We start from the raw sequence: 25083 nt of genomic DNA on the forward strand, positions 1-25083 counted from the left end.
TGAAGACTTTACCACAGGAGATGTGATAGCCGTCAAACGGGATTTGAACCATGCTAAGGATCATGTCATCACTTTAATCTTCACTCATCTGTGCTCAGCTTATTTGAGAGCTAGCACATAGTCGTAGTCTGCCTTTCCCTGTAGTGACTGGCCTAGCAGGACCTAAGAGCAGGTCGGGTTCATTTTTTCTGGCAAGCAAAAGCTGCAATTGATTTGAAAAATCTGATGGAGTGGATTATTTTTGTCTTTCTGTTCACCCAAGGAAATTTTCCATCTGCCCAGTTTCTGTGAATAGCCATGGAGAGTGGATTCAGGACTAGGCAAAACAGATGCAGGGTGGGAAGCTTGGGTGGAAGACAGGAGTGCAAATGTTCCCCTGAAAACGGATGAGCCACTTGTATGAGAGGTTTCTGTGGGATCAGCTGGCACTGCTTATGTCATCTGTGCAAGGGTTGTTCTGCTCCGGCCCCACACCACCCATCTCCCTCTCCTTCAAGTCTCTGGATGGAGACCTGAACCGGCTAGCTAGCTCTAACTAAAAGGAGCAGAAACAGTCATTGCTACAATTCTGTGTTAAAACCAAAACCAAAACAAAACAAGAAGAATTTTTTTTTCTTTGTTTTATCAGGTTTGATACTACCATAGGACCACTGCAGTATTCTGAGCAGTTTTTACAACTATCCATCAAAGTACCTAGCATCAACATTTATGGTGTGGGAGAGCATGTGCATAAGCAGTACCGGCACGATGTTTACTGGAAAACCTGGCCCATGTTCACCAGGGATACTGGCCCCTCTGCAGTAAGAACTGGTTTTATTACACCTCATTCTTCACAGATGAATTCTGTAATCTGAGCCTATTCTGCAGAAGACACATTAATAACATCTACTGTGTTTTCCCCAAAAGATTTTCCAGGCACTGCATATTATTTCTAAAAAGCTAGGTGGTACTGATGAATGTTCCTCTATTTCTGATTTTTGTGTCGATGTACACTTGAAAACCAGTAGATAAATATTAAAATATCAGAGTCTTCAGTTTCTATTGATGAAGAAAATACATACCAATATGTCCTAACGCGTTGCTCTGCGCAGCATTCAGTATAGATGATCATGCTTCTTCAGTCAACATCCTTCTAACTTGGCAAATGATGGAAAAGTTCCCTTTAACAGGTGCCCCTTTATAAGATAAAATATGTCTGTCAGCACTTATTTGTTTCTGTTGTTTGACTGGCTTCCTATGAAACAATTTTTGGGGCACCCATTTTTTGATAATTGTAAGAGTATTTGTAGCCATTAACTCAGTTTCATAAAGCAATAACTCATATGCTGTACTCTAAGAGAGCAGTTCAGTGTTTTTCTGAAGTAGAAACTGGAGGGTGAGATCACTATATGTAATTAATTAATAATTTGGAATTTGTACCCGTTGGCTTGAGATGCCTATCTCCTCCCTTTTGAAGATTTTACCTGAACAGCTCTATTGAGTGTAGACTTATTAAGTTAAACTAACAGTGAACAGAATCAAGTCAGGCTAATTTCAAATTGCTCAAGTTCTGTTTCTCATTAAATTGTTCTGAGTTTTCTTTTGTAGGGGAAGAAGCACATCTATTACAACAGTTGTTAAAATTTCTAAGGTTTTTGTTGCTAATAATAATGGAAAATAAAATATAAAGGAAATAAAAAATAAGCAAGTCACTCTCTTATTTCCATAGATCAGATATAAAAACGATTACCTTGCAGGAATAATAGAAATAGTAGAAATATAGATTGGATGCAAAATCTAATCTATGGTGAAAAGTGATGAAAGCACTCTTCAAGTTCTATTGTTTGCTTAATGTGCATAGATATTACCCAGAAATAGTACTGCTATATGCAGATTTGCCTGAAGATCCATCACATCTTGCTTGCTTATGTTACCTGTATATTTGGGGAAGCGTTTGTTTTAATGCAAAATGTTCTCATAAAAGAAAATAATGCCAGGAATTAAAAAACAGGTCTGTAGGAAGGTGTCAGGATTTTTATTTTTATTGTTGGCTATATTTTGAGAAGTTTCAAGTTCTACCTGTGATACATTTTTAAATACCCCAGAACAGATACTGTTATTAGATTTTCATCATCTTACTTTCCCTTTTTATGCTTTAAGTCAATGGATAACTTATATGGAGTTCAAACTTTCTTCCTGTGTTTGGAAGACAACACTGGAGCCTCCTTTGGTGTTTTCCTAATGAACAGCAATGCCATGGGTAAGAAATCTTTCTCTGTAGCTCTGAGCACCTTTTTAAGTGATCTACAGAATTGGAATCAAAACTGTGGTGTTCAGCGTATCAACATAAGCAGTAAGTAGTGCACAGTTAACATTCAGATTGCACTTGAAACCTGAGGGCCCAAACTGTATCTTAAGCGTGTGCAGCTTTGTGCTGCTGTGCAGGACTCTGGAATCAGAGCCTAAATTTGTAGTGAGCAATACTTGAAAGTAAATGCACTTTAGTCTCTTTGATAAGCACACATATATGTATGCTTTACAGAGCTCTTCACATCCCTTGAGTTTTGGAAAGTTGTACTAAAAATTCAAAGATAGAAGACTGAGCCACTGGATTTCTTCTGATACTCTTGTCTGTAGGATCTAAGGGAATGGAAATATGGACTTTTAAGAGAGTAATCTGAATACATTCCCCCTTTTTGCAAGTTTAATTAATGGTTTGGGGTTCATTAAGTATTTTTGGTTTGTGTTTTTTTCTTAGTAAAATTTCTAATAATCAATTAGAAAATTGCAATGTTATTTTAGAATTCACTGGTATTCAGAATTGGTTTTGTGCACTCTTGTCTGGCAGAGTTTGTGGTGCAGCCTGCTCCAGCTGTGACCTACAGAACCATTGGTGGGATCCTTGATTTCTATGTCTTCTTGGGGAACACTCCAGAGCAAGTAGTCCAGGAGTACCTGCAGGTACCTTTAGCTAAAGAGATTATGCATTGTAGATTTTTAAAAGTTCTTGGGATTTTTTGTTGTTGGGTTTTTTTTTTCTACCTCTTTATATGACAGTATGTCTTCAACTACGATATCTATTAACTGAAAATATGACTCAGTATATATATTTAACTAACTGTTAGTATGTCCCTAATGTAAATGCTGTCATTAGTAATCACTAGCTGGGGTTAACGTGGGATGTAGATATTTTTAGCTGGCCTATTACAGGCAACTGAAAACTAAGCACTGCTTTTGCTGGAGATGCTAGAGCAGAGACCGCGCAACAGCTTGAGACTGTAAAAGTCTGTAGCTGTTAAATTCATTAGTCTGTATGGCCTGACTGATTTACACAGTGGTCACCAGAGCTAGAGATGGTCTACATGGGATAACTTATGCTTCCTTGTTGGGGCTTGTTCTTGTTATAAGGACAAATTCCTGTTCATACAGCAATATTATACAGTAGATATTGTGCTTACAGGTATGTAATGATTTTATGATCGTAAGATATCACTGATGTCTGTTGTAGTTCTGGAGATCTGTTTAGGTTTTAGTGACACTTTAAAAAATGGGCATTACCCCAAAATAAAATAAAATATAAAAAAAACCAAAAAACAAACAAACAAACAAAACCCAACACATCATAGAATAATACCACATTTGGGAGTGGCCTGCTCATTTCACAGACTAAAGCTTAGTGTATATTATTCAAATAGATTTGAGGAATATAGATCTAGTTAAATAGGCACTGAGGTGAAATACATGGTGTCCACTAATGATCCATGGGATTTTTGCTTTCCACTTGCAGCTTGTGGGACTGCCAATGCTGCCTTCCTACTGGAGCCTGGGCTTCCAGCTCAGCCGCTACAATTACGGGTCTCTGGATGAGGTGAAGAGAGTTGTGGAGAGGAACAGGGCAACTGGAATCCCTTATGTAAGTATGGGGTTTGAGGAGGGCAAAAACCCTGTGAAGGCAGAAAGAGCTCTGCAGGAGAACTACCCAGAGATCCAGGCCACAGTGTTCTTCAACTGGTTCATTTCACATCAGTTTAAATTAGTGAATTCCTTATATATAGGAGTCTGGTGTCAAAGGGTTGCATTTTTAATGGTAGAGCCATCATCAGAATGTGGGAAATGGTGAGGTTTAATTACAGGAAGTTTTATTTATTTAAGCACTTTATTGTAATATTTCTTCAGTTATACTTTCCTACTATATCCACTTATCTTTTTATGTTACCTAATTCATGAAGTATTTTTTTAATTATCATGTGGACAATTATGGAGCCATATATTATTTTTAATTGACAGTCAAAGGTAAAACACAATTAACTTTTTAAATTAGATTTCAGATTACATTAGCCTGATGGCTTAAATAGAATAAAAATACCCTCATGTTAAGCTAAGATTTGAGGAAGGTATATTTTTATTTAAACAGATAACTCTTGAAGTCAGGCAACTGCAATGAAATAGCTACATGTCCAGGGGCTATTTAAAAGGATGCCAATATATAAATTCATTTGAATTCTTCTAATGTTAAATGCAACTTTTTTTAGGCATAAAGATGTGCTTAATTTAATTAATTATTATTTTTAATATATTATTTTAATATGTTAATTATTAATCATTAATAAAGACTGTGAGGATGAGATGAGATACACATTGTTTGCAAGTGCTCCTGACAGCATACTTTTTCCCAGACTAAAGTTAAGTCCCAACAGTAAATTCACTATAGAACAAACGGGAAGTGTCAGATGAAATTGTGTTTGACTAACAGACAGTATCTTTACATACCACTTCTCATGTTAAAGCTGAACTCCCTTCTCCTTCAGGATGCACAGGTCACTGATATTGACTATATGGAGGAATGGAAAGATTTTACTTATGACAAAGTGAATTTTAAAGATCTCCCTACTTTTGCAGCTTATATGCATGAATATGGACAAAAATATATTATCATACTGGTAAGCATTTAACTATTTATTTTTCCTTTGTAAATGTTATCATTATAACTCTTTATTATTATTATTTACTTATTCTATGTAATTTTTATATTTATTGCCTAACATTCTAGTGGTCTATAGTAACTGATGGAGCTTATGTATCCTGGTTTCTTCTTATTTTTTAATTCCTTTTTATTTTTAGGACCCTGCTATTAGCACACAAAGTCTGCCTGATGGTAGTCCATATGGAAGTTACGTCAGGGGAGAGAGCAAAAAAGTCTGGGTTAATGAATCAGATGGAGTAACACCTTTAATTGGGGAGGTAATTACGGTTTTATGCAATTGAATTTGGTCTTGTTTGGTGCTCTTTTTTAAATTCTCGTTTTCTAAGTTGTTTCTTTCAGTAAAATTATCTGCCAGCTGGAGCTAAAGTCTATGAGGCCTCTCTCAGGCCATGATTCTTCTCAAGCTTTCTTTCTTTTTTTTTTTTTTTTCAACTTTTTGCATGGAACAGAAATGAAAACTAAGGTGCTTTGAAGGCTTAAGGGAATATTCATCAGCCACCTCACATATATTTTCAGTAGTGACTGAAAAGCCAGCTACCACATTCTCCTTTTCATTTACAATTTTAACATTCATTGAGAAATTTTTCTGCTGTATATTATTCCTTGTACGACTCCTTAGAATAAAAGCAATAGACAACTCCAAAGTTAAGGAACTCATACTCTTTCTGCCTTCTTTATGCATGCAAGCTATTGTCACTCTCAGTTTGTTGTTCAAAAGTCTTGATTGGAACAATTAGCACTGACCTGATGGCTAACCATGGGAGTCCTGGCTGAACATGAGTCAGCAGTTTGCCATTGCAACAATGAACGTAGATCACATCCTGGGCTTCATCCACAGGGGCATCACTAGCAGAGATAGAAGTGTGAACATCCCACCCTACGCAGAGCTTGTCAGGATGCATGTGGAGTAGTGTGTCCAATTCTGGTCCCCACAATTGAAAAAAAGATGTAGAGAGACTGGAGAGGATCCAAGAAGGGCCACAAAGACAATCAAAGGGCTGGAGAACCTGCTCTATTAAGAAAGGAGTCAGGTTGTTTCTACTTAGAGAAGAGTAGGCTCATGGGAGATATTCACCAAAATATTCCATTACTGAAAGGACTGCTACAAAGCAGACAGAGGTTCTCTTTTCACAAGGAGCAACATGCAGAATACGAGGGGAAATAGGTACAAGTTGCTCTTATGGTGAGAACAGTCACTGGAACAACCTCCCCAGAGACATGGTAGAGTCCCCATCGTTGGAGGATTTCAAGATGCAATTGGACAGGCTGCTAGATGATCTCATCTAGGTTCCCTTTCCCAGGAAAGGTGGGGCCAGATGATCTTTCAAGATCCCTTCCAATCTGAGCTGTTCTATGATTCTATGAACTCTTTTTAATGTCATTAAAGGTTTAATTAGTTATTTCCCTTTTAATATGGCAGGTGTGGCCAGGGGAAACTGTATTCCCAGACTTCACCAACCCAGACTGCACTAGCTGGTGGGTGGAAGAATGCACACTCTTTTATAGCACAGTACCATATGATGGGATCTGGATTGTAAGTAATACAGAATTTTAATTTTCATTTTTATTTTAAAAAAATAGGTGAAGATAGATGTTTATCAAATTCAATTTGCATTGAATTTGAAAAGGATGTTTATTATTACTAACCTGAAATCAGTGAAGTATGTGTATGTCTTCTGCTGTTGAATTTGCAATTCATATTTTAATTTAAAATTTTAAACTGAGCAATTAATCATAACATTCAAATGATCAGTGTGCTGGATTTTGGATGTTCACTGCTTCAATTGATGGACCATTGCTAAAGGCAAATGCTAGCACACTCCTGTACTCAGAATGGTAATATGTGAAGACCTGCATACCTGCTCAGTGAATATGTGACACTCAAGTCCTGAATGCAGGGCATAACACATAAAATCTGTGCTTGTATGCTCCAAGCAGCTCATGGAATTTCTGTTTAGTAAACCTGAAATTGCTATTCCAGATAAGGATTTGGAATAATCAGGTTCTTACACAAAAGGACTAAAATACAGTTTTGCACAGTGGATTTTAGGTACAGTACAAGGAAATCAGGTGTGATTGAGAACCATTTTAACCATATTAATTTTTTAAAGGAATATCCTGTAATAAAGTTTCTAAAAGTAGGGTGCATGAAAGAAAACTGTGCTTGAACTTCTCATTCCCTGTCTCAGAACCTGGAGCACCTCCTCCCCTTCTTCTTCACTGATGTATCTGCAGAATTCTTTCTCTCACATGTTCTCAATTCTCTCTCCTGTTGCCATTGTGCAGGTTTTTATCCCCCTTCTTACACACATCATCCCAAGGCGCTAGCACCATTGAGATGTGGTCAGCATTGGTCCATCCTGTAGCCAGCTGGCATTGCCTTCCTCAGACATGGGGGAAGCTTCTAGCATCTTCTTACAGAGGCCAACTCTGTAGCCCCCCTGCTATCAAAACCTTGCCACACAAACCCAATACAATGTGATAGAATAAGATTTTCTGACTTATTTTTGCTGATTCTGTGGTTCCATCAAGTCAAGCGATGAAGTGTAAGACTGCACAGCTCTCTTATAGGAAGCAAATAATTTTATTGAAGCAAATTGTTCACTAGAACAGTGCCTTCAAGATAAATTTGATATCTCCTTTCAAGCATGCTTTCCTGAAGCATGTTCAGGAATGCACATAGAAATGCACTTACAGCACTGCCAAATAACATAATCATGGAAGAAAACAGCAAAGTTTGGAAGTATAATGGCTTGGGAAGCATTACAAAGGACATGCTAAAGAATAGTCACTTTGTGCATTTTGACAGAAAGTAACAATATACCTTGGTTGGTTCTGCATTTCTCTCCAAAACACACTCCATACCAAAGACATTTCCTTGAGTGTGTGGAGTTGGTCATAGGCAGAGACAATGTATGCATGAGCAATTCACGCAATTCCTTTCTATGGAGGAATAAGATACAGCTCTTGCAACGTGACACTCAACCTGCATATAGAAGTCTGTCCAACACTGTCACTGATATTAATACAGGAATGGACCAGTATCTGAGTTATATCCTAACTCAGTATCTGAGTTATATCATTCTTGCCTAATTGATTGGTGCTAGTTCTAAGTAATTATTTCTTGAAGGATAAGGGAATAGAATGTTACGCTTTGTTAGGAAAATGTACTTGAGGAACTTTATTACATTCTACATCTTACCTTTTCAGGATATGAATGAAGTAGCCAACTTTGTTCAAGGCTCGAAAAAGGGTTGTGAGCAAAATGACTTAAACTATCCTCCTTTCACTCCAAGTGAGTCCATTTACTTTAACTAGAAAGCAAAATATCAAGAGGTTTATGAATTGCTGTGTAACTGGCTACAGGTGTGCAAAGTGATTTTAGCGTAGTTCTTACAGGTGGGGTTTGAACATTACTATTGACAGGTAAAAGCCTCATCCCTGGAAGTTTTCAAGGCCAGGTTGCAAGGGGCTTTGACCAAACTGGTCTAGTTAGGAACTAGATAATTAACGTCTCTTCCAACTTAATCCATTCTATGATTCTATGACACTATGATTCTATGAAAATGATGATATACTTTGGCCCTCCTCAAAGGCATGGTTTATTTAACTGGGGGGGGGAGGGTGTCCCATTTCAGATTATTATTGAATATTGTTGTTGCTTCAATTATGTCTGATAATGTAATTTATATAATTATATATAATATAATAAAAAAAATAAAGGAGATCTCTCACTATCAGTAGCTTTCAAGATGCATGCAAAACTAAAATGGATTTCATAGTTTGTATTAAGTAGTAAGTCTAAGTAACTATTGCCAACATGTTGTCAGATAATAACTCAGAAATTCAGGGCATAGTTCTCAGGTATTCTTTGCATGGGTGAGAAGCTCAGAAGTAGAAAATGTCACATAGCAAAGATTAATCAAACCAGCAGTCAAGCATTTTGTTTTTGTAGTTTTTGTTCTGTAGTAGTAATACTGGCCTTAGTGCAAATATTAAAGATAAAAAAAAACCTTGAATGTCATGAATGTGCATGAAAGAAATTATTGGAAACATTCATAATAATAATGTGCTTTAAAAGAGATATTCGTATTCCTTTATTAAAGGTATTCTTGATAAGCTCATGTTTTCCAAGACACTTTGTATGGATGCAGTACAGAACTGGGGGAAGCAGTATGATGTCCACAGTCTTTATGGATATTCCATGTCCATATCAACACGGAAGTAAGAAATGCATTCTAAAATCATTACAAAAAGGGTTTCAGAACAGTATTTGCCCTGCATTTCCCAAAACAGCAAGAGATTTCACTTCTACAGGAACCCAGTTCCTGGAAAATACTGTATTATATTTAAACCAATGCAGCTAAGGCAAAATCTACTAACTAAAGTTGGTAGTAAAAGCCACACATTGGGTGTCAAAGCTATATAGAAAGTTTATTTAAAATTAATGTATTGAACTTCACTAAAGTATGCCTGGTTTACTGTAAAGGAGTCCAAATCCCTGGGATGAATAATTATTTTAAATCAGTCACTGTAAATTACCTTATATAAAACTAGTGATGTCTGAGTTGTCTTTTTCCTTTGCATAATTCCAGTCTCATTTCTTTTTAAGAGTCATTGAAGCACTGTTTCCTGGAAAACGAAGTTTCCTTATTTCAAGGTCTACTTTTGCTGGTTCAGGAAAATACACAGGACACTGGCTGGGCGATAATGCAGCAACATGGGATCACATAAAGTGGGCGATACCTGGAATGCTGGAATTTAATCTCTTTGGAATTCCTTATGTATGAAATTAGTTTGTGACATCCTTTCAAAACATATGGATAAACAGTAACTCTACCTCTGTAAAAACAGATTATCTAATGAAATGTTGTCTAGAGAACCATCTTAAATTTTCAGCTCCAAATTAATCCCCTTTAGAAATCTGCTTTAAACATTTATTTATTTATTTATTTATTTATTTATTATCCAATAACTGATTTTTGGTTTAGGCCACTTTTATTACTGTGGCTGTGTGTGTATGGTGAGATAAAAATGTGGGTAACAAAATTACTATCTTATATATCCCAATCTACCTGTTACTTCTAGCAATTTTTAAACACTAGCGATATATGTGAAAAGCTTTGTTGTTTTTCTTATAATTTCAAATGAGAGACATCCATTTAAAAGAGAAATAGCAAAATTCCTTTCCATGATTTAAACTTGTATGACTCTTGAGCTTTTTTCCCAAGGTACCCATATTAGCAACAAACAGGAAGTTAAAGATTTGGAAGGAACGAAATGATGAGCAGTGTTAGCTAATAGTCAGTTTAATTGTTTTTGTACGACATAGTTGAATTTGAAAGAAGAAAGGCACAAATGTGTTGAATGGGTCAGTCACTCTGCCTAGCAATTAAGGTTGAGTTAATTCATCTCTGAAAACTAGAAGTTTTGTGTAGAGATTAGAGGTGCAACATACTGTATATCCAACATATTATGTTTTAATTTGAAGATTGGAGCAGATATTTGTGGTTTCTCTGATGACACCACAGAAGAACTTTGCAGACGATGGATGCAAGTAGGAGCATTTTACCCATTTTCCAGGAATCACAACAGTATAGGATTCATAGTAAGTTGTGCTTTCTCTTACAAAATGCTTTGTGTTACAATATCATATTCCCTTTAATAGTATTACTAGTAATCATTGCTCTGTCACTGATGATGATGTAGCTGACAAGTTTGAAAATGGCAGAACCTAAAACTCTCTATGAAATGCCAGATCTGAGAGGTTTAGCTTCATAAGGTTTAATTGGGACTACACTTATTTGGCAGCTGTTTCATCACTGTTGGTTGTGTCTGCCACAAAGGGCAAGCACTCACTGCCACAAAACCCATCTGACTGGCTGTAGGAGTTCCTCAGCGTGCACCTGACTGCACACCAGGATGAAAACTGGGCTAACCCTGATGTGCCCTCCTTACAGATGGGTAGGAGGGCCATGCAATGCGAAACATGGGCAGCCAAGAGTAGTGCTGCTGGAGAGGGCTGGAGCACCACTCCTATGAAGACAGGCTGAGAAAACTGGAGTTGTTCAGCTGGAGCAAAGAAGGCTCTGGGGAGACCCTAGAGCAGCTTTCCAGTACCTAAAGAGGCTACAAGAAATCTGGAGAGGGGAGTTTTACAAGTAATAGCACAAGGGGTAATGGCTTTAAACTAGAAGAGGGTAGATTTAGATATTGTAAAGAAGCTCTTCACTGTGAAGATGGTAAAGCACTGGAACAAGTTTCCAGAGAAGTTGCAGATTCCCCACACTTGGAAGTATTCAAGGCCAGGGGCTTTAAGCAACTTGGTCTAGTGGAAGGTATCCCTGCCCCTGGCAGGGGAGTCAGACCTAGATGATCTTTAAGATCCCTTCCAACCTAAACTATTCTATGATTCTGCGATTTTATGATTCTGTGATTAGGACCTTAGGTCACAGCACCAAAAAGGTGAACACCATGCAGCTGTGCACCTTTGTATTTCTGCCTGTATGAAACAGCACCCACTTATCACATTTGGCAGAGGGTTTTCTGCATGATGAAAATAATAATAAAAACAACAACAATAATAACAACACCATGATATTTGCTTTCAGTCTCAGGATCCAGCTGTATTTGGAGCTGATTCAATGTTGGTGAAAACCTCTAAGTATTACTTGAACATTCGCTACACTTTGCTGCCCTACCTGTATACACTCTTTTATAAAGCTCATACTCAAGGAGACACAGTTGTACGGCCACTTTTGCATGAGTAAGTTTACTCATTAACCTTCATGATAGTCTTATGATAATCAAACACATTAAATGTTGTTAGAGGCTTTCTGAAGACTGTGAAAATGCACACTGGAATATATATAGACAATTAGAACAGGTTGCCAAGACATGCGCCATCACTGGAGACATTCAAGGCCAGGCTGGATGTGGTTCTGGGCAACCCAATCTAGATGCAGATGTCCCTGCTCATTGCAGGAGGGTTGGACTAGATGATCTTTGAGGATCCTTTCCAGCCCAAACTAGTCTGTGATTCTGTGAACTTCTCAGTTCATGAAATACCATTTTGAAGTAATCAGAAACTATCTGTAACTTCTCTATCTATGCATGTGTTGTCAGTCACTCCTGAAGCTGCTATGAGATGTTATTGTCAGCTTGAAAAATTATTCACGATAATCACATATATTAGATATTTAATTTATACTATATGAATATATAATATTAAATGTTTATAAAATCTTTATTTTATATGTATGCATATAAAAATATACATATTAGAATATGTATAGTTTCTTTGCCTTGGAACTCTTAAATAAGCTATATCAAAGACATATGCACACCTACACTTTCACACATGTGTAAAGAATGCCAACTAAACTAGTAAGATTTTTTTTTAAAAAGGCAATTTTGATATGCCACTCTACAGTCATGATTCTAAACAATCATTGCCCTGAAATCTTTGGGTTGCTGCTGATGGTATAGTTCCTAAACACAGTTACTGCTATATCCTTTCCACTTGCCCAGGTTCTACTCTGATGAAGAGACATGGGATATCTATAAGCAGTTCCTGTGGGGTCCTGGGCTGCTTATTTCCCCTGTACTTGACCCGGTAGGTTTGGCTGTTTTGGTATCTATCTCCTAACCACTTCACAGGGCACGGGGATATGTTGAGGCAGCAGCTCCAGCTCTTTTCTCTGGCAGGCGACTGCAGCATAAAATCCCAGAGTTACACTATTCTTGTGATTCCTTTATTTCTCTGATTAAAAACCACCTTCAAGTTCTGAACCTTTGTTGTTTAGTCTTGTGACAATTCTGTTATTCAGCTTAAAGGTTATAGCTCACCTACTATATATGCCTTTCCTGCTGAAATCACACTCCCCCTCCTTTTTAATGCTGAACAAGCTGAACCACAAAAGTAGGCTCTGCCATTTCCCCAAGGATCCCAGGAAATTTGCTCTGGTCCAGTTCTTTGTCTTGACCAGACCTGTAAAGTCTTTTGGCAAAGTGATTGTGGAGGGCCTTGTTCAATAGCATTGCCACAGCTCTATCCCCAGTGCAAACATGGTTTTTGCAAAAATCTCAGTGAGAAAAGAATGGAATGATATGTACTTGCCCGCAGACAAACTGGGACTCCATTTGAGAGGAGGTTATATATACCCTATTCAATAACCCGCTAACACAACAGTTGCAAGGTCTGCCTTTAAACTGAGTGGTTTTATGTTTTGTTCTGGTTCTTTTTCAAGCGTGGGCATGGGACTTTCAGGTTTTCAGCCTGTAGACGGATTCCCAGCAAGCTTAAGTTTTCCTTTTTCTTTTTTTTTTTTTTTTGTTTTGCCCCTTCTTCATTTATTATTCCAATTTTATCACTGCTGAAATGAAAAATCTTGCACTTTTTGCTATAAAATCCAGTTATTTTCCAGTCCTCCACGGAGTCAAAATCGTCTGGTCTGATATTCTGATTCACCTCAACTTTGGTTTATCCCTGAATTTCCATCAGAATCAGCTTTTCTTGCTGATTTTCAGCTTGTCTGAGGTGCAAGAAGAAAACAGATTGTGGCTTATTCTGTGGCAGAATCTTGTAACTTGTAACTGTTAATGCCAGTAGCACATACGCCATGGAGAAAACCAAAACATTTATTAAATACATAAAATGAAAGTAAGGATCTGAAAGGTGCCATCCCAAAAGAAGGGAAAATAAAGAAGACACAGAGATACTTGTGGTTATGATATGAGCTACTGGATTTGAAGCGTTGTGACTTTGGGTTGCAGCCAATGAGCTGCTGCATTGTAAACTGTTGATTCAGTGGCCTCCCAGCAGCTTTGCAGAAATTGTGCTTGGATTGCTCTCTTCCTTTCTGGATATCATTTCTTTTTCATCTTTCAGGGTGTGGTTTCAATTCAAGCATATATTCCTGATGCTGTGTGGTATGAGTATGATACGGTAAGTAAATGCAGCGGAAGCTGTGGGGAGATTTTGTAAATGGTGATGTGATGAAATAAGATTTTCAGTCCTGCTTTGGTGAGAGACACCTAAAGTAAACCCTGCAGGAAGGAAACGGTGAGATAAGGGAAGAAAGGTGGTGGGTTAAGTGCATGAGTCAATGCCTTTATGTGCCCATTGGCACGTGGATATTTACAGAATTTGAGCCTTTTCTTAAAGGAAGCATTAAGATAAAACTCAGGGTATGAGAAAACGTTCACAGCTGAGAGTAATGCAACGTACCCATTCTCTTTTAATTCCCTGTCAACAAGGGAGCAAAAATCTCAGTGAGAAAAGAATGGACTGATATGTACCTGCCAGGAGACAAAATGGGACTCCATTTGCGAGGAGGCTATATCTACCCTACTCAACAACCAGCTAACACAACAGTTGCAAGGTATGGCTTAAAACTGAGTGGGTTTATGGATTTCTTTTCAAGACTGGCCTTGGGACTTTCAGGTTACGAACCAGTAGCAGCCCATTGTATTTAGCATTTTCACCTTGAAATATGGGGGTAACTGTGAGCTGCACTTCACTTCCACAGCTGTTTACATTACAGATGCAGTGATTAATTCCAGGTTTATTTGCATAGCATTTTGTAAACTTGCCATGTGTTTTAAGAAGTTGACATAAAAATGAAAGGCAGCCAAGGGCTAATCTAAGGTAATTCTCAAAGTATTGCAGCCTTGTTGAGCGTCACATTCTCAACATGAACATAAAGCATGCATTCAGACTGGTTTGATATTTGTTACAGATGTAAGACAGAAAATCTCTCTTTCAACAGCCGCAAGAATCCAATGGGACTTATAATTGCCTTGGATGACAATAATGCTGCTTCTGGGAACTTGTTCTGGGATGATGGAGAATCTACAGGTGAGCAGTTAACAATTGTGAAATAAGTACTATTAGCAAAACATTAATGCGTACAAGTTTCAATCATCCTGCTGATTTCATGGAGCAAGAGTAAGACATTGTGAATATTGAAGCATCCTGTTAATACCTGAGCATTACTTTTTCACCAGTTTTAATAGGGAAGCTGTAATTGTTCTTGATTTAGTTTTCACTTGTTTAGGTTTCACTATGGCCTTAAATACATAAATGCTTGTTACATTAGCATGCTGTCAAGCCATATTCTGGCATACATAGAGATTGGTATCAACAGGTGCAAGAATGCAAATAATTAGTGTTTGATGCTAAGAATCGGAGGAAGATTAAAAACTAACACTAGTTTTTATTCACATACTGGAATTATTTAAATTGCTTATGAAAAGAGTAGAAATATTGTTACCTCCAAATTATGGTGCCGAAACCAACTTTTTTTATGCCATGTGTTTTCCAAAGCATGGTGGTGTATAAGCATGTGAGTAAGCTTGTATAGGATATATTTGTCATGTTATAAACCTCTGCTTTAGTAAAGAGGCCAGAGAACTTGTTTCCTCCTTGGACTGTAAATATGCAAGGCCTGTCAACATCATTTCTTGTGATCATAGACTCATTGAATGGTTTGGATTGGGAGGAACCTTAAGGATCTTCTAGTTCCAACCACCTTCCATGGGCAGGAACACCTACTAGACCAGGAACACAGAATCTCAGAATCATTTCTGAAAGCCACATCCATCCTGGTGTTGCAGTTTTTCGCCATCCTCATAGTGAAAAATTTCTTCCTAATATCTTAATCTACCCTCTTCTAGTTTAAAGCCATTGTCCTTTACCCTATCACTTACAAAAAGTCCCTCTCCAGGTTTCTTGTTGACCCTTAGGTACTGGAAGGCTGCTCTGGGGTCCCCCTGGAGACTTTTCTTCTCCAGGCTGAAGACCACCAGCATGGAGGTGACCCTTGAATATTACCCATCTTTTCTTGGCCTCTCTTCCCTCCAGGGTTTTAGCCCATGTTACTCTACCAAGCAGATCCCGGAGGAGGCTAAAGTTCGCCCTCTGGAATTCCGGGGTTCTGAGCATGCTGTGCACCCTCCCCACTGCCTTAAGGATCTTAAAGACCTCTATTTGATGTCCGTGCAGCCAAGGCTGCCCTTGAGCTTTGCATTCCCCACCCGACCCTGCCTGTTGGTGAGAACAAGGTCCAGCATTGCACCTCTCTGCATTGGCTCCTCTATCATTTGGAGAAGGCAGTTATCATGTTGAACTGGTGATGACAGCACTTACCTCAGCATTCAGTTTTTTTCTTCCAAATGATTTCCAACATACATTCCTTTTTTCTTACTCTAAGATTAAGGTCACTGCTTAATTCAGCTGAAGTTAAAATTAAAACCAAGCAAACAACACAAGGCTTTAATATGAGGTAAAATTTATTTGTGGAATACATGCATGTCTGAGGAAAGCAGAGGTCATTCTCAAGCAATGGAAAAAAGCTTTTGTATTATATATCCATAGACATATACTTCATTTTAATCTTGAGATGAAGGAAATTTTGGAAAATGAAGTGTCTAAACCTAAGCACTTTAGGCTGCTCTTGCAACCTTTGTCTTTTATTACACACTTTTTAGAAAAGTCAGCAAACAGTTCAAAGGGTTCTTCTGAAATGAATTTTTGAAGAAGTTTTACAAAATGCTCAGGCTTGTATAGACTGATTGAAGGACTTGTATTTCACAGAATTTATTGTTTTATTTGCAAAAAACCATGGCATTCAGAGCTGAGGACTTTGGTTTACGGTGTATGCCCGTTCATCGTGTTGCATTTCAAGTAGATCCGATGTCCTGATTCATGTATCAATGCTGTATCCATAGACTACCGTCAGTGGCAAAAGTGCCAAAATTTCCTTTAGATGCAGTGAAAAAAATGTAGTTTAAAAAATAGGAAATTGGCAACAATAAGAATGTACAGATAAAAATGAAGTTGGAGTCATGCTATCATTGAGGTAAAAATAAGTGATGCTTATATTTTTGCTAATGCAAATAATGACATGCAATATTATGTGTATTCAATTTATAATCCTGAAAATTAGTTAGAGGTCCTGCGGGCAGTAATTCATGGAGGTATTTTATACACCAGGTGTCTGCCTATGCATGCGTGTTTTTTGGGAGAGATATTTAGGATGTATTCAGAAGATGACAGAGATTGTCCCATATGAATTAACCTCACTGCCGTAAATCTACAGCAATATCTGAATTCGTACATTCTTACTTCAGATACAACTAACAGAAGACTAACATCTTCTGATGTAACTAATCACCTTCTTCTAGAAACTTAAGTGGTCCAGTTCTCTAGTTTATTCTCCGTTTAATAAAAGCTACCTTTATCCTTTGTCACAATTTATTTGTTTCACTTGTGCAGGTCCCAGGCCTCCAACTCAGCTTCCATGAAAGCAGGCAGGTCTTGGCATTCAAAACTGCATTCCCATTTCCTAATTGCATAGCTACCTTGTTCTCTACAGTATGCATTCAACCTGTGGATCTCTAATTTGTCATTTTCACTTTACCAATCATATCACCCAAAAAAATACTCAAGCCTCTATTTCTTTATTTTTAATTTTGTGGAAGTTTGGGATGCTTTTAAGAAATAGAGCTGTGATTTGGCTGGTTATTGCTGCCATAAATATTGAAGGCCTTGAGTGGCTGCTATAGGTATGGGGGACAGCTCTATGTACTCTTTTGTCAAGGCCTAAAATAACAAAGCTATTATTGTACTCACTTCTCTTAAGAAACAAAGCAATAAAACATTTTATGAGTTTATTTCCTGACCAAAACTTACAGGTTGAACTCTCTTCAGGGAAACTCTTTACAATTTGTTTGCAATGACAGTATATTCCCTTACATACATGGTGGAAAAAATGCCAGATGGACACAACATTTGGATTTCTTTTCCCTGGCTGTGCATTATTTCCTCTCTTATGGTTCTGTGGTAGAGATTATTACCATTATTATTGTCATTTTTGCATGAAAAGCACTATATAGGGTATTTTAAAGGATTAGCTTCGAGCCATTTATCTACATTTAAGACAAGGTAAGAAGGTGTAACAGTAAAATAAAAAAAACCCAGTACATTTCAGAAAAGCTGGTTTCAATGAATTTTTGGGAAATGTGGAAAATTAGACATCCTGGGAGATTGTCCTAAGGAAAAAAGTAAAGGAAATATTTCGTTTCTCAAAGAAACATTAGTAAATGTTTGGGATGCTCAGGGCAGTTTCTGAATGCAGTAATGATAATAATTAGAAACCTATTGGTCTCTTGTAGTAGCACAGTCTTGGTTTTAATGCTATTCCTTTCCACACTGCAAGTGTAAACTTCTTTCTTTACCTTTTAGGTACAATTGACAGTAAAGCCTACATTTACTATGAGTTCACAGTTTCCAATGTAAGTATTTTATTTTAAAAGATCTTACAATAGTTTTCAATGTTAGCAGCAGTACCTTCAAGGACTGTTCTTTTCTCTTTCCTTGTTCTACTGTAAGATTTACTAAGAAGCAAAATATTTAGTAAAATCAAAGAGAAGTCATGTTCAAAACACTGTCATTTTAACTGGGATTAAAATCTGCTGGGTTTAATTTTCCTGGTTAACATCAGAATCTACAGAAATTCTATTTAATAATAATAATCTCAGTAGCAACATTTATAGAATGAGAGGAATATAAAGCATCAGTGGCAGTTAAAACAGAGGCCAGAAGGTGGTGAATGTAGTCTTTGCGATTCTCAAAATACTGAAAAAAATCTTTGAATATGGTAAAAATATAGCTGAATGTTTCCAAAGAGTTAGGGAGACGTACGCCTTGTCTGTACCCACAGAATCTACTTCAAGGCTATGTTTTAGGGTTCTGTTTTTTTTAAACTGAAATATCCTTGGCAGGGTTAATTTATGGCAGAGTGAAGTCCAACTAGTGTTTCTATTCAATATTGACCCTAGATACCACATGACAAGGACTCCAAGTGATACGATAGCATATTTTTAGTATAATAATAGCAATAATTTCTGCTAAAGGTATTCTTTCCTTTGCCATGGTGAAACACCAGGGCAGCAACTGAGAAAGAATGCATGAGAACATGAGAGTGAAGCACGTGCATTAGTGGGGTTTTTTTAATCATATAATCATTAGTAGATAGGAAACCTCAGTTACTGTTGGAGTTTGAGACTCTTGTAACAAAATCATTACCTGGTTGTAATATTGTTGAATTAAAAATTAACATAAACTTTCACATGGAGAGTAATAAGGAAGTTACACACTGGCACATGTGCCAGTCACAGTACAGATCCATTGTTTGGACTTCTAATATACTATGGAATGGAATTGACTTGGAACTGGTATTTTTATATCAGGAAAAGTGAATATGAACCTTCACTTGTTAGAATGCCACAGGATCACAGTAGAGTAGAAGTTAACTGCCTGTAACAGACACCTGCCAGCCTTTTCTTATTTCTGAAGCAAGCAAAAAAACCAATCTGGAACACAACCATGAAGCATATTTTATACATGGTGAGAAGTATTATTGTGATAATAAGCAGGGTAATAATTAATAAGTTAGGGAAAAAACTACTGGCTTACTTAGTGAAAAAATTGTTTAATCAGGAGAATTTTGACAGGGTTTTTTTTATAAAAATGTGCTCACTATTTTTTTTTCAGAATGTTCTGACTATGACTGCTATAAACAGCAATTATGCTGATCCAAACAACTTGATGTTTGAAGAAATCAAGATATTGGGATCCCTTCAGGAAATAACAAAAGTTACTGTATCTCAGAACAATGTTGTGGAAAATTCTCCACATAATATCATCTATTATCCTTCAGAAAAGGTAACACAATAACAAGAAAACACAAAGCAAACATCTATGAAATTGCATCACTTTATTTTATATACTTCGAAGGACAGCACTCAGTCGTCATGTGATTTCAATGAAATATGACATCTATTTTGTTACAGAAAAAAGTACAACTGCATTCAACTCAGCTGCACAGAAAGTGCTTCTACATTTTTCTCTCAGGCTCTCTGTGCAACTGAAAGTTTTGTTATGCAGTTATTCATGCAGAAACATTTAACATCTAAGAGGAGGAGTAGCTTTTATGATTTCATGTTATATTGGAGGATGGTTACAAATACTTATGTTTTAAATTAATATTTTTGCATTGATTTTTAAAACAAAATCACACTGTTTAAACCTCCTTTATCACTTCATGCAGAATTTTTCACAAGGTGAATCCAGAGGAGAGCAACACGGTGCATTCATGTACAAAGCAAGTGCGCTGTTGCTAGTGGGAAGCTTTCATGCAAGTGCTTTCCCATGCTAAGGATGGTTCCGGCATTGCTTTGAATTTGCATTGTACACCCTCAATTATTGCAAGCACCTGAATTACCTGTTATCTCAGTTGTTGAACCAAAATAAATCTATTTTTTCTTACCTCTTGCATTCATATTTCTAAAAAAGGAGGAGCTGTGCCCTTACATTTATTCCTGCTTTATTCCAAGGAAGCTGTGGGATTGTTTGTTTTTTTTTAATTTATTGTTAATTTTTTAGATTTTATCTTCAAGCAAATCAGTTGTGTGTGTTTGTAAAAGTGAAACTACATCAAATGTTACAGAACAAGTTTTTTTTTTGAATTGACATGTAGCAAAATGTGTCCTCTGCTGACTGAAGGGCAAATGGATGTGATGTGGGATTTATTAACTGTTTATTGTTTAATATTTACAGGTTGCTCATATAACAGGACTTCAGCTTGAACTAGGAAAATCTTACACAGTACAATGGACTCAACAACTGAGTGTCAATGAAAGGTTTGACTGTTATCCCAGTCCCAATCCAACACAAGAAAGATGTGAACAGCTTGGCTGTATTTGGGATGTAAGCAAAAATAATTTCTCTGATTTCATGAGACAGAAACATTTCCAGGATCATAGCTTTCTCTTTATAGTTGTTATAGTGGAAAACAAAAATAGTCCGTCAGATTTGTCAGATTTAAATAAAATGGGGGCACAGATATCAGCTGTACTAGCAGATGTTATTTACTTCACTAAAACTAAAGGTAGTTGCCAACCGTGTAAGCTCTTCTGAAGTCTTTCAGAAACCAAGCTAAAATGTGACATTTTTTGGAAGACAGAAAAAGTTATATTAGAGGTATGAAAAAATAGAATAGTATCTTCAGCTACCTCTTCTGTTTCACTGGCACTGTGGCCTGCAACGTATATCGCCTTTGTTGCATCTTCGTAGTCACTCAAGCATATTTTAAGTCAAACTGATTCCTCTGGATTTCAGTTTGGGAGAAAATCCTTAAATCCACCAAAACTTTTGATTCTTATGTGAACTTAATTGCATATACCCATGTTGAGGAGCTATTTTGAAATCATAATCTCTGACATGCAGTTCTTTAACACATAGCTTCATTCATTAACATCCCATGGGATATTAATGGGATATTATATGGGAGCCGTGTGCCCTGGTAAGGTTAAACTTTAGAGGGTCCCTCCAACTAAATTACTCCATGATCCTCTAAATCTAAATTTTACAGCCTGGACATACATCCTAATCATGAAGACCAACATTTTCTGCTAAGTACTCTTGAACCAGCAACAGCTGAAATGGCTGTTGGACTGTCCTGGTTTTGTTACACTATTAGGAAATTTTTTTGAAATTTTTTTAAAATTTTGGACATTTCGAAATTACTGTTCCTGTGAAATCAAACTCGGGTCCTGTTATGAACTGAGCATGTTTTGAATGCTTGCTCAGATTGAAAGGTGCTTTGATTTTGGTGAAAGCAGGTGAATAAATATTCATTAACAAAATGTGCAGAGCATACATAGTTTCGTGTGAACAACTAGGCAGGATTGATGGCAAATATCCAGAAGTGGAAGGCTAATGCATTAACATTCACCAGCCCATCTGACCTCAGAATACCTAGTGTGAGTGTTCAACTATAGCAGGAAACTGAAAGTAATTTTGATCTTGCTGTCAGAAGATCTTTGATAAATAGGATGTAATTCTCAGTGGATATTTTAAGGGTAATTTGTATGAATAAAGCCAATGGAAAGGTTTCATCTGCATATCCAATGGGTTTTGGGCACATCCCCTTGAAGGCAGCCAGGGATCAGGGAGCAATGGGATTAAAATGGAGGAAGTTTTAGGAATTCTAAGAGGCCAAAACTAAGCTATGCTGTAGGATTGAGCTAAAGATCACAGATACAGGGAAATTAAATTCACCTTCATAGTGCAAGCATTCAGTTTCCTGACTGAACTATTTGTGCAGCCTTCACTGGATTGTTTGTTTATATCTGATTTAGTGTAGATATAAATGGGTACTCTTCACTAGTTGAATAAGTTTTTTCCACAAATTCTACATTTGATAGATATCTGGTAAAAATGGGAACTTTGGATTCCATGCTAATAGCTATCAAAAAATGCAGCAGGCCAGTGTAGCTCACTAACCTGTAACTTATTTCTATTTGCATTAGGAAACATCAGGCCCGGATATTCCATCCTGCTATTACGGCTCTGACAATGCTTATTCTGTAGACCAAGTAGAATACACCTCATCAGGTTTGGCTGCTAACCTCATCTTAAACAGTGCCAACACCAAAGCTAATGAGGACTACACTACCCCAATTAGTACACTACGCTTGGAGGTGAAATATCATCTTAATCACATGCTGCAATTTAAGGTAATGTCATTCCAGAATTTCTACGAGTATGCAATGTCCCACTGATAAAAACAGCCTTATTTATAGAAATTATAAGGGCTTTTAATAGTCAGTTTTATATTACAGACTGTAGCACCCTTGCTAGATAGAATCATAGAACAGTTAGGGTTGGAAAGGACCTTAAGATCATCAAGTTCCAACCCCCCTGCCATGGGCAGGGACACCTCACACTAAACCACGCCACCGAAGGCCTCATCCAACCTTGCCTTGAACACTGCCAGGGATGGAGCATTCACAACCTCCCTGGGCAACCCATTCCAGTCCCTCACCACCCTCACAGGAAAGAATTTCTTCCTTATATCCAATCTAAACTTCCCCTGTTTTAAGTTTTAACCCATTACCCCTTGTCCTGTCACTACAGTCCCTGATGAAGAGTCTATCCCCAGCATCCTTGTAGGCCCCCTTCAGATACTGGAAGGCTGCTATGAGGTCTCCACGCAGCCTTCTCTTCTCCAGGCTGAACAGAACCAACTTTCTCAGCCTATCTTCATACAGGAGGTGCTCCAGTCCCCTGATCATCCTTGTGGCCCTCCTCTGGAATCGTTCCAACAGTTCCATGTCCTTTTGATGCTGAGGACACCAGAACTGCACACAATACTCCAAGTGAGGTCTCACGAGAGCAGAGTAGAGGGGCAGGATCACCTCCTTCCACCTGCTGGTCATGCTCCTCTTGACGCAGGCCAGGATACGGTTGGCTTTCTGGGCTGCGAGCGCACACTGAAGACGGCTCATGTTCATTTTCCAATTGATCAACACCTCCAAGTCCTTCTCTGCAGGGCTGCTCTGAATCTCTTCTCTGCCCAACCTGTAGCTGTGCCTGGGATTGCTCTGACTCAGGTGTAGGACCTTGCACTTGGCATGGTTAAACTTCATAAGGTTGGCATCAGCCCACCTCACAAGCGTGTCAAGGTCCCTCCAGATGGCACCCCTTCCTTCCAGTGTATCAACAGAACCACACAGCTTGGTGTCATCAGCAAAATTGCTGAGGGCACACTCAATTCCACTGTCCATGTCACCAACAAAGATGTTGAACAAGACCGGTCCCAACACCGATCCCTGAGGGACACCACTCGTTACCGGTCTCCAGCCGGACATCGAGCCATTGACAACTCTTTGCATGTGGCCATCCAGCCAGTTCTTTATCCACTGAGTGGTCCACCCATCAAATTGATGTCTCACCAATTTAGAGACAAGGATGTTGGGTGGGATAGTGTCAAAAGCTTTGCACAAGTCCAGGTAGATGACATCAACTGCTCTGCCCCTTTCCATCAGTTCCGCAGCCCCATCACAGAAGGCCATCAAAAAAAAAAAGGTCACCAACCACCTCCTTGTTTTTCATGTGCCTTAGCATGCCTTCCAGGAGAATCTGCTCCAAGAGTTTGCCAGGCACGGAGGTGAGACTGACTGGTCTGTAATTCCCTGGGTCATCCATTTTCCCCTTCTTGAAAATGGGGGTTATATTTCCCTTTTTCCAGTTGTTGGGAAGTTCACCTGACTGCCATGATTTTTCAAATATGATGGCCAGGGGCTTAGCAACTTCATTCGCCAGCTCCTTCAGGACCCGCGGATGGATTTCATCAGGTCTCATGGACTTGTGTACATTTAGGTTTTTAAGATGGTCTCGAACCAGATCCTCTCCTTCAGTGGTCTTAGGGTCTTCATTCTCACAGTCCCTGCGTTCACCTTCCAACACTTGGGTGGTGTGGTCAGAGCCTTTGCCAGTGAAGACTGAGGCAAAGAAGTCATTAGGAACCTCAGCCTTCTCCAAATCCTGGGTAGCCAGTTCTCCCGATATCTTCCGAAGAGGGCCTACGCTGTTCCCAGTCTGTCTTTTATTTGCTACGTACCTATAGAATCCCTTCCTGTTATCCTTAACATCCCTAGCCAAGTTTAATTCTAACTGGGCCTTAGCTTTCCTAACCTGGTCCCTATCTTCCTGGACAACATCCCCGTATTCTTCCCAGGCCACCTGTCCTTGCTTCCACCTTCTATAAGCCTCTTTTTTTCCTTTGAATTTTCCTGAGCAGCTCCTTATCCATCCAAGGAGGTCTCCTGGCCCTCCTGCTGCACTTCCTTCTAGTTGGGATGCAACACTCCTGAGCTTGGAGCAGGTGACCCTTGAATAACAACCAACAGTCTTGGGCCCCCCTGCCCTCTAGGGCTATATCCCATGGAACCTTACTAAGCAGGATCCTGAAGAGGCCAAAGTCTGCTCTCTTGAAGTCCAGGGCAGTGAGCTTGCTGCATGCTCTTCTCACTGTCCTGAGGATCTCAAATTCGACCATCTCGTGATTGCTGCATCCAAGGCTGCCCTGGAGCATCACGTTTCCAAGAAGCCCTTCCCTGTTGGTGAGCACGAAGTCAAGCATGGCACCTCTCCTTTTCAGTTCCTGTATTACTTGCAGAAGGAAGTTGTCTTCCACACAATTGAGGAACCTCCTGGATTGCTTGTGCCGGGCCATACCATTGCTCCCACGGATGTCAGGGTGGTTGAAGTC

General features: G+C 38.4%; 1 protein-coding gene across 1 annotated transcript in view; it reads left to right on the top strand.

Annotated features, from left to right (window-relative positions):
- The window catches only part of SI (sucrase-isomaltase), a gene marked incomplete at both ends in the record, with an annotated part of 61131 nt that overhangs the window by 9973 nt on the left and 26075 nt on the right, over window positions 1-25083 (top strand). The window contains 20 exons of the mRNA XM_080622299.1: window positions 629-800; window positions 2140-2239; window positions 2828-2940; window positions 3767-3892; window positions 4788-4919; window positions 5101-5220; window positions 6384-6497; window positions 8174-8258; window positions 9070-9187; window positions 9576-9747; window positions 10455-10571; window positions 11575-11729; window positions 12494-12578; window positions 13854-13910; window positions 14222-14346; window positions 14734-14822; window positions 18210-18259; window positions 19521-19691; window positions 20586-20735; window positions 22340-22546. Coding sequence (XP_080478425.1) covers window positions 629-800; window positions 2140-2239; window positions 2828-2940; window positions 3767-3892; window positions 4788-4919; window positions 5101-5220; window positions 6384-6497; window positions 8174-8258; window positions 9070-9187; window positions 9576-9747; window positions 10455-10571; window positions 11575-11729; window positions 12494-12578; window positions 13854-13910; window positions 14222-14346; window positions 14734-14822; window positions 18210-18259; window positions 19521-19691; window positions 20586-20735; window positions 22340-22546 — 2458 coding nt within the window. The remainder of the gene's footprint in view (window positions 1-628; window positions 801-2139; window positions 2240-2827; window positions 2941-3766; window positions 3893-4787; window positions 4920-5100; window positions 5221-6383; window positions 6498-8173; window positions 8259-9069; window positions 9188-9575; window positions 9748-10454; window positions 10572-11574; window positions 11730-12493; window positions 12579-13853; window positions 13911-14221; window positions 14347-14733; window positions 14823-18209; window positions 18260-19520; window positions 19692-20585; window positions 20736-22339; window positions 22547-25083) is intronic.

The sequence above is a fragment of the Psittacula echo genome, assembly GCF_963264785.1.
Source record: "Psittacula echo genome assembly, chromosome: 7".
NCBI lineage: Eukaryota > Metazoa > Chordata > Aves > Psittaciformes > Psittacidae > Psittacula > Psittacula echo.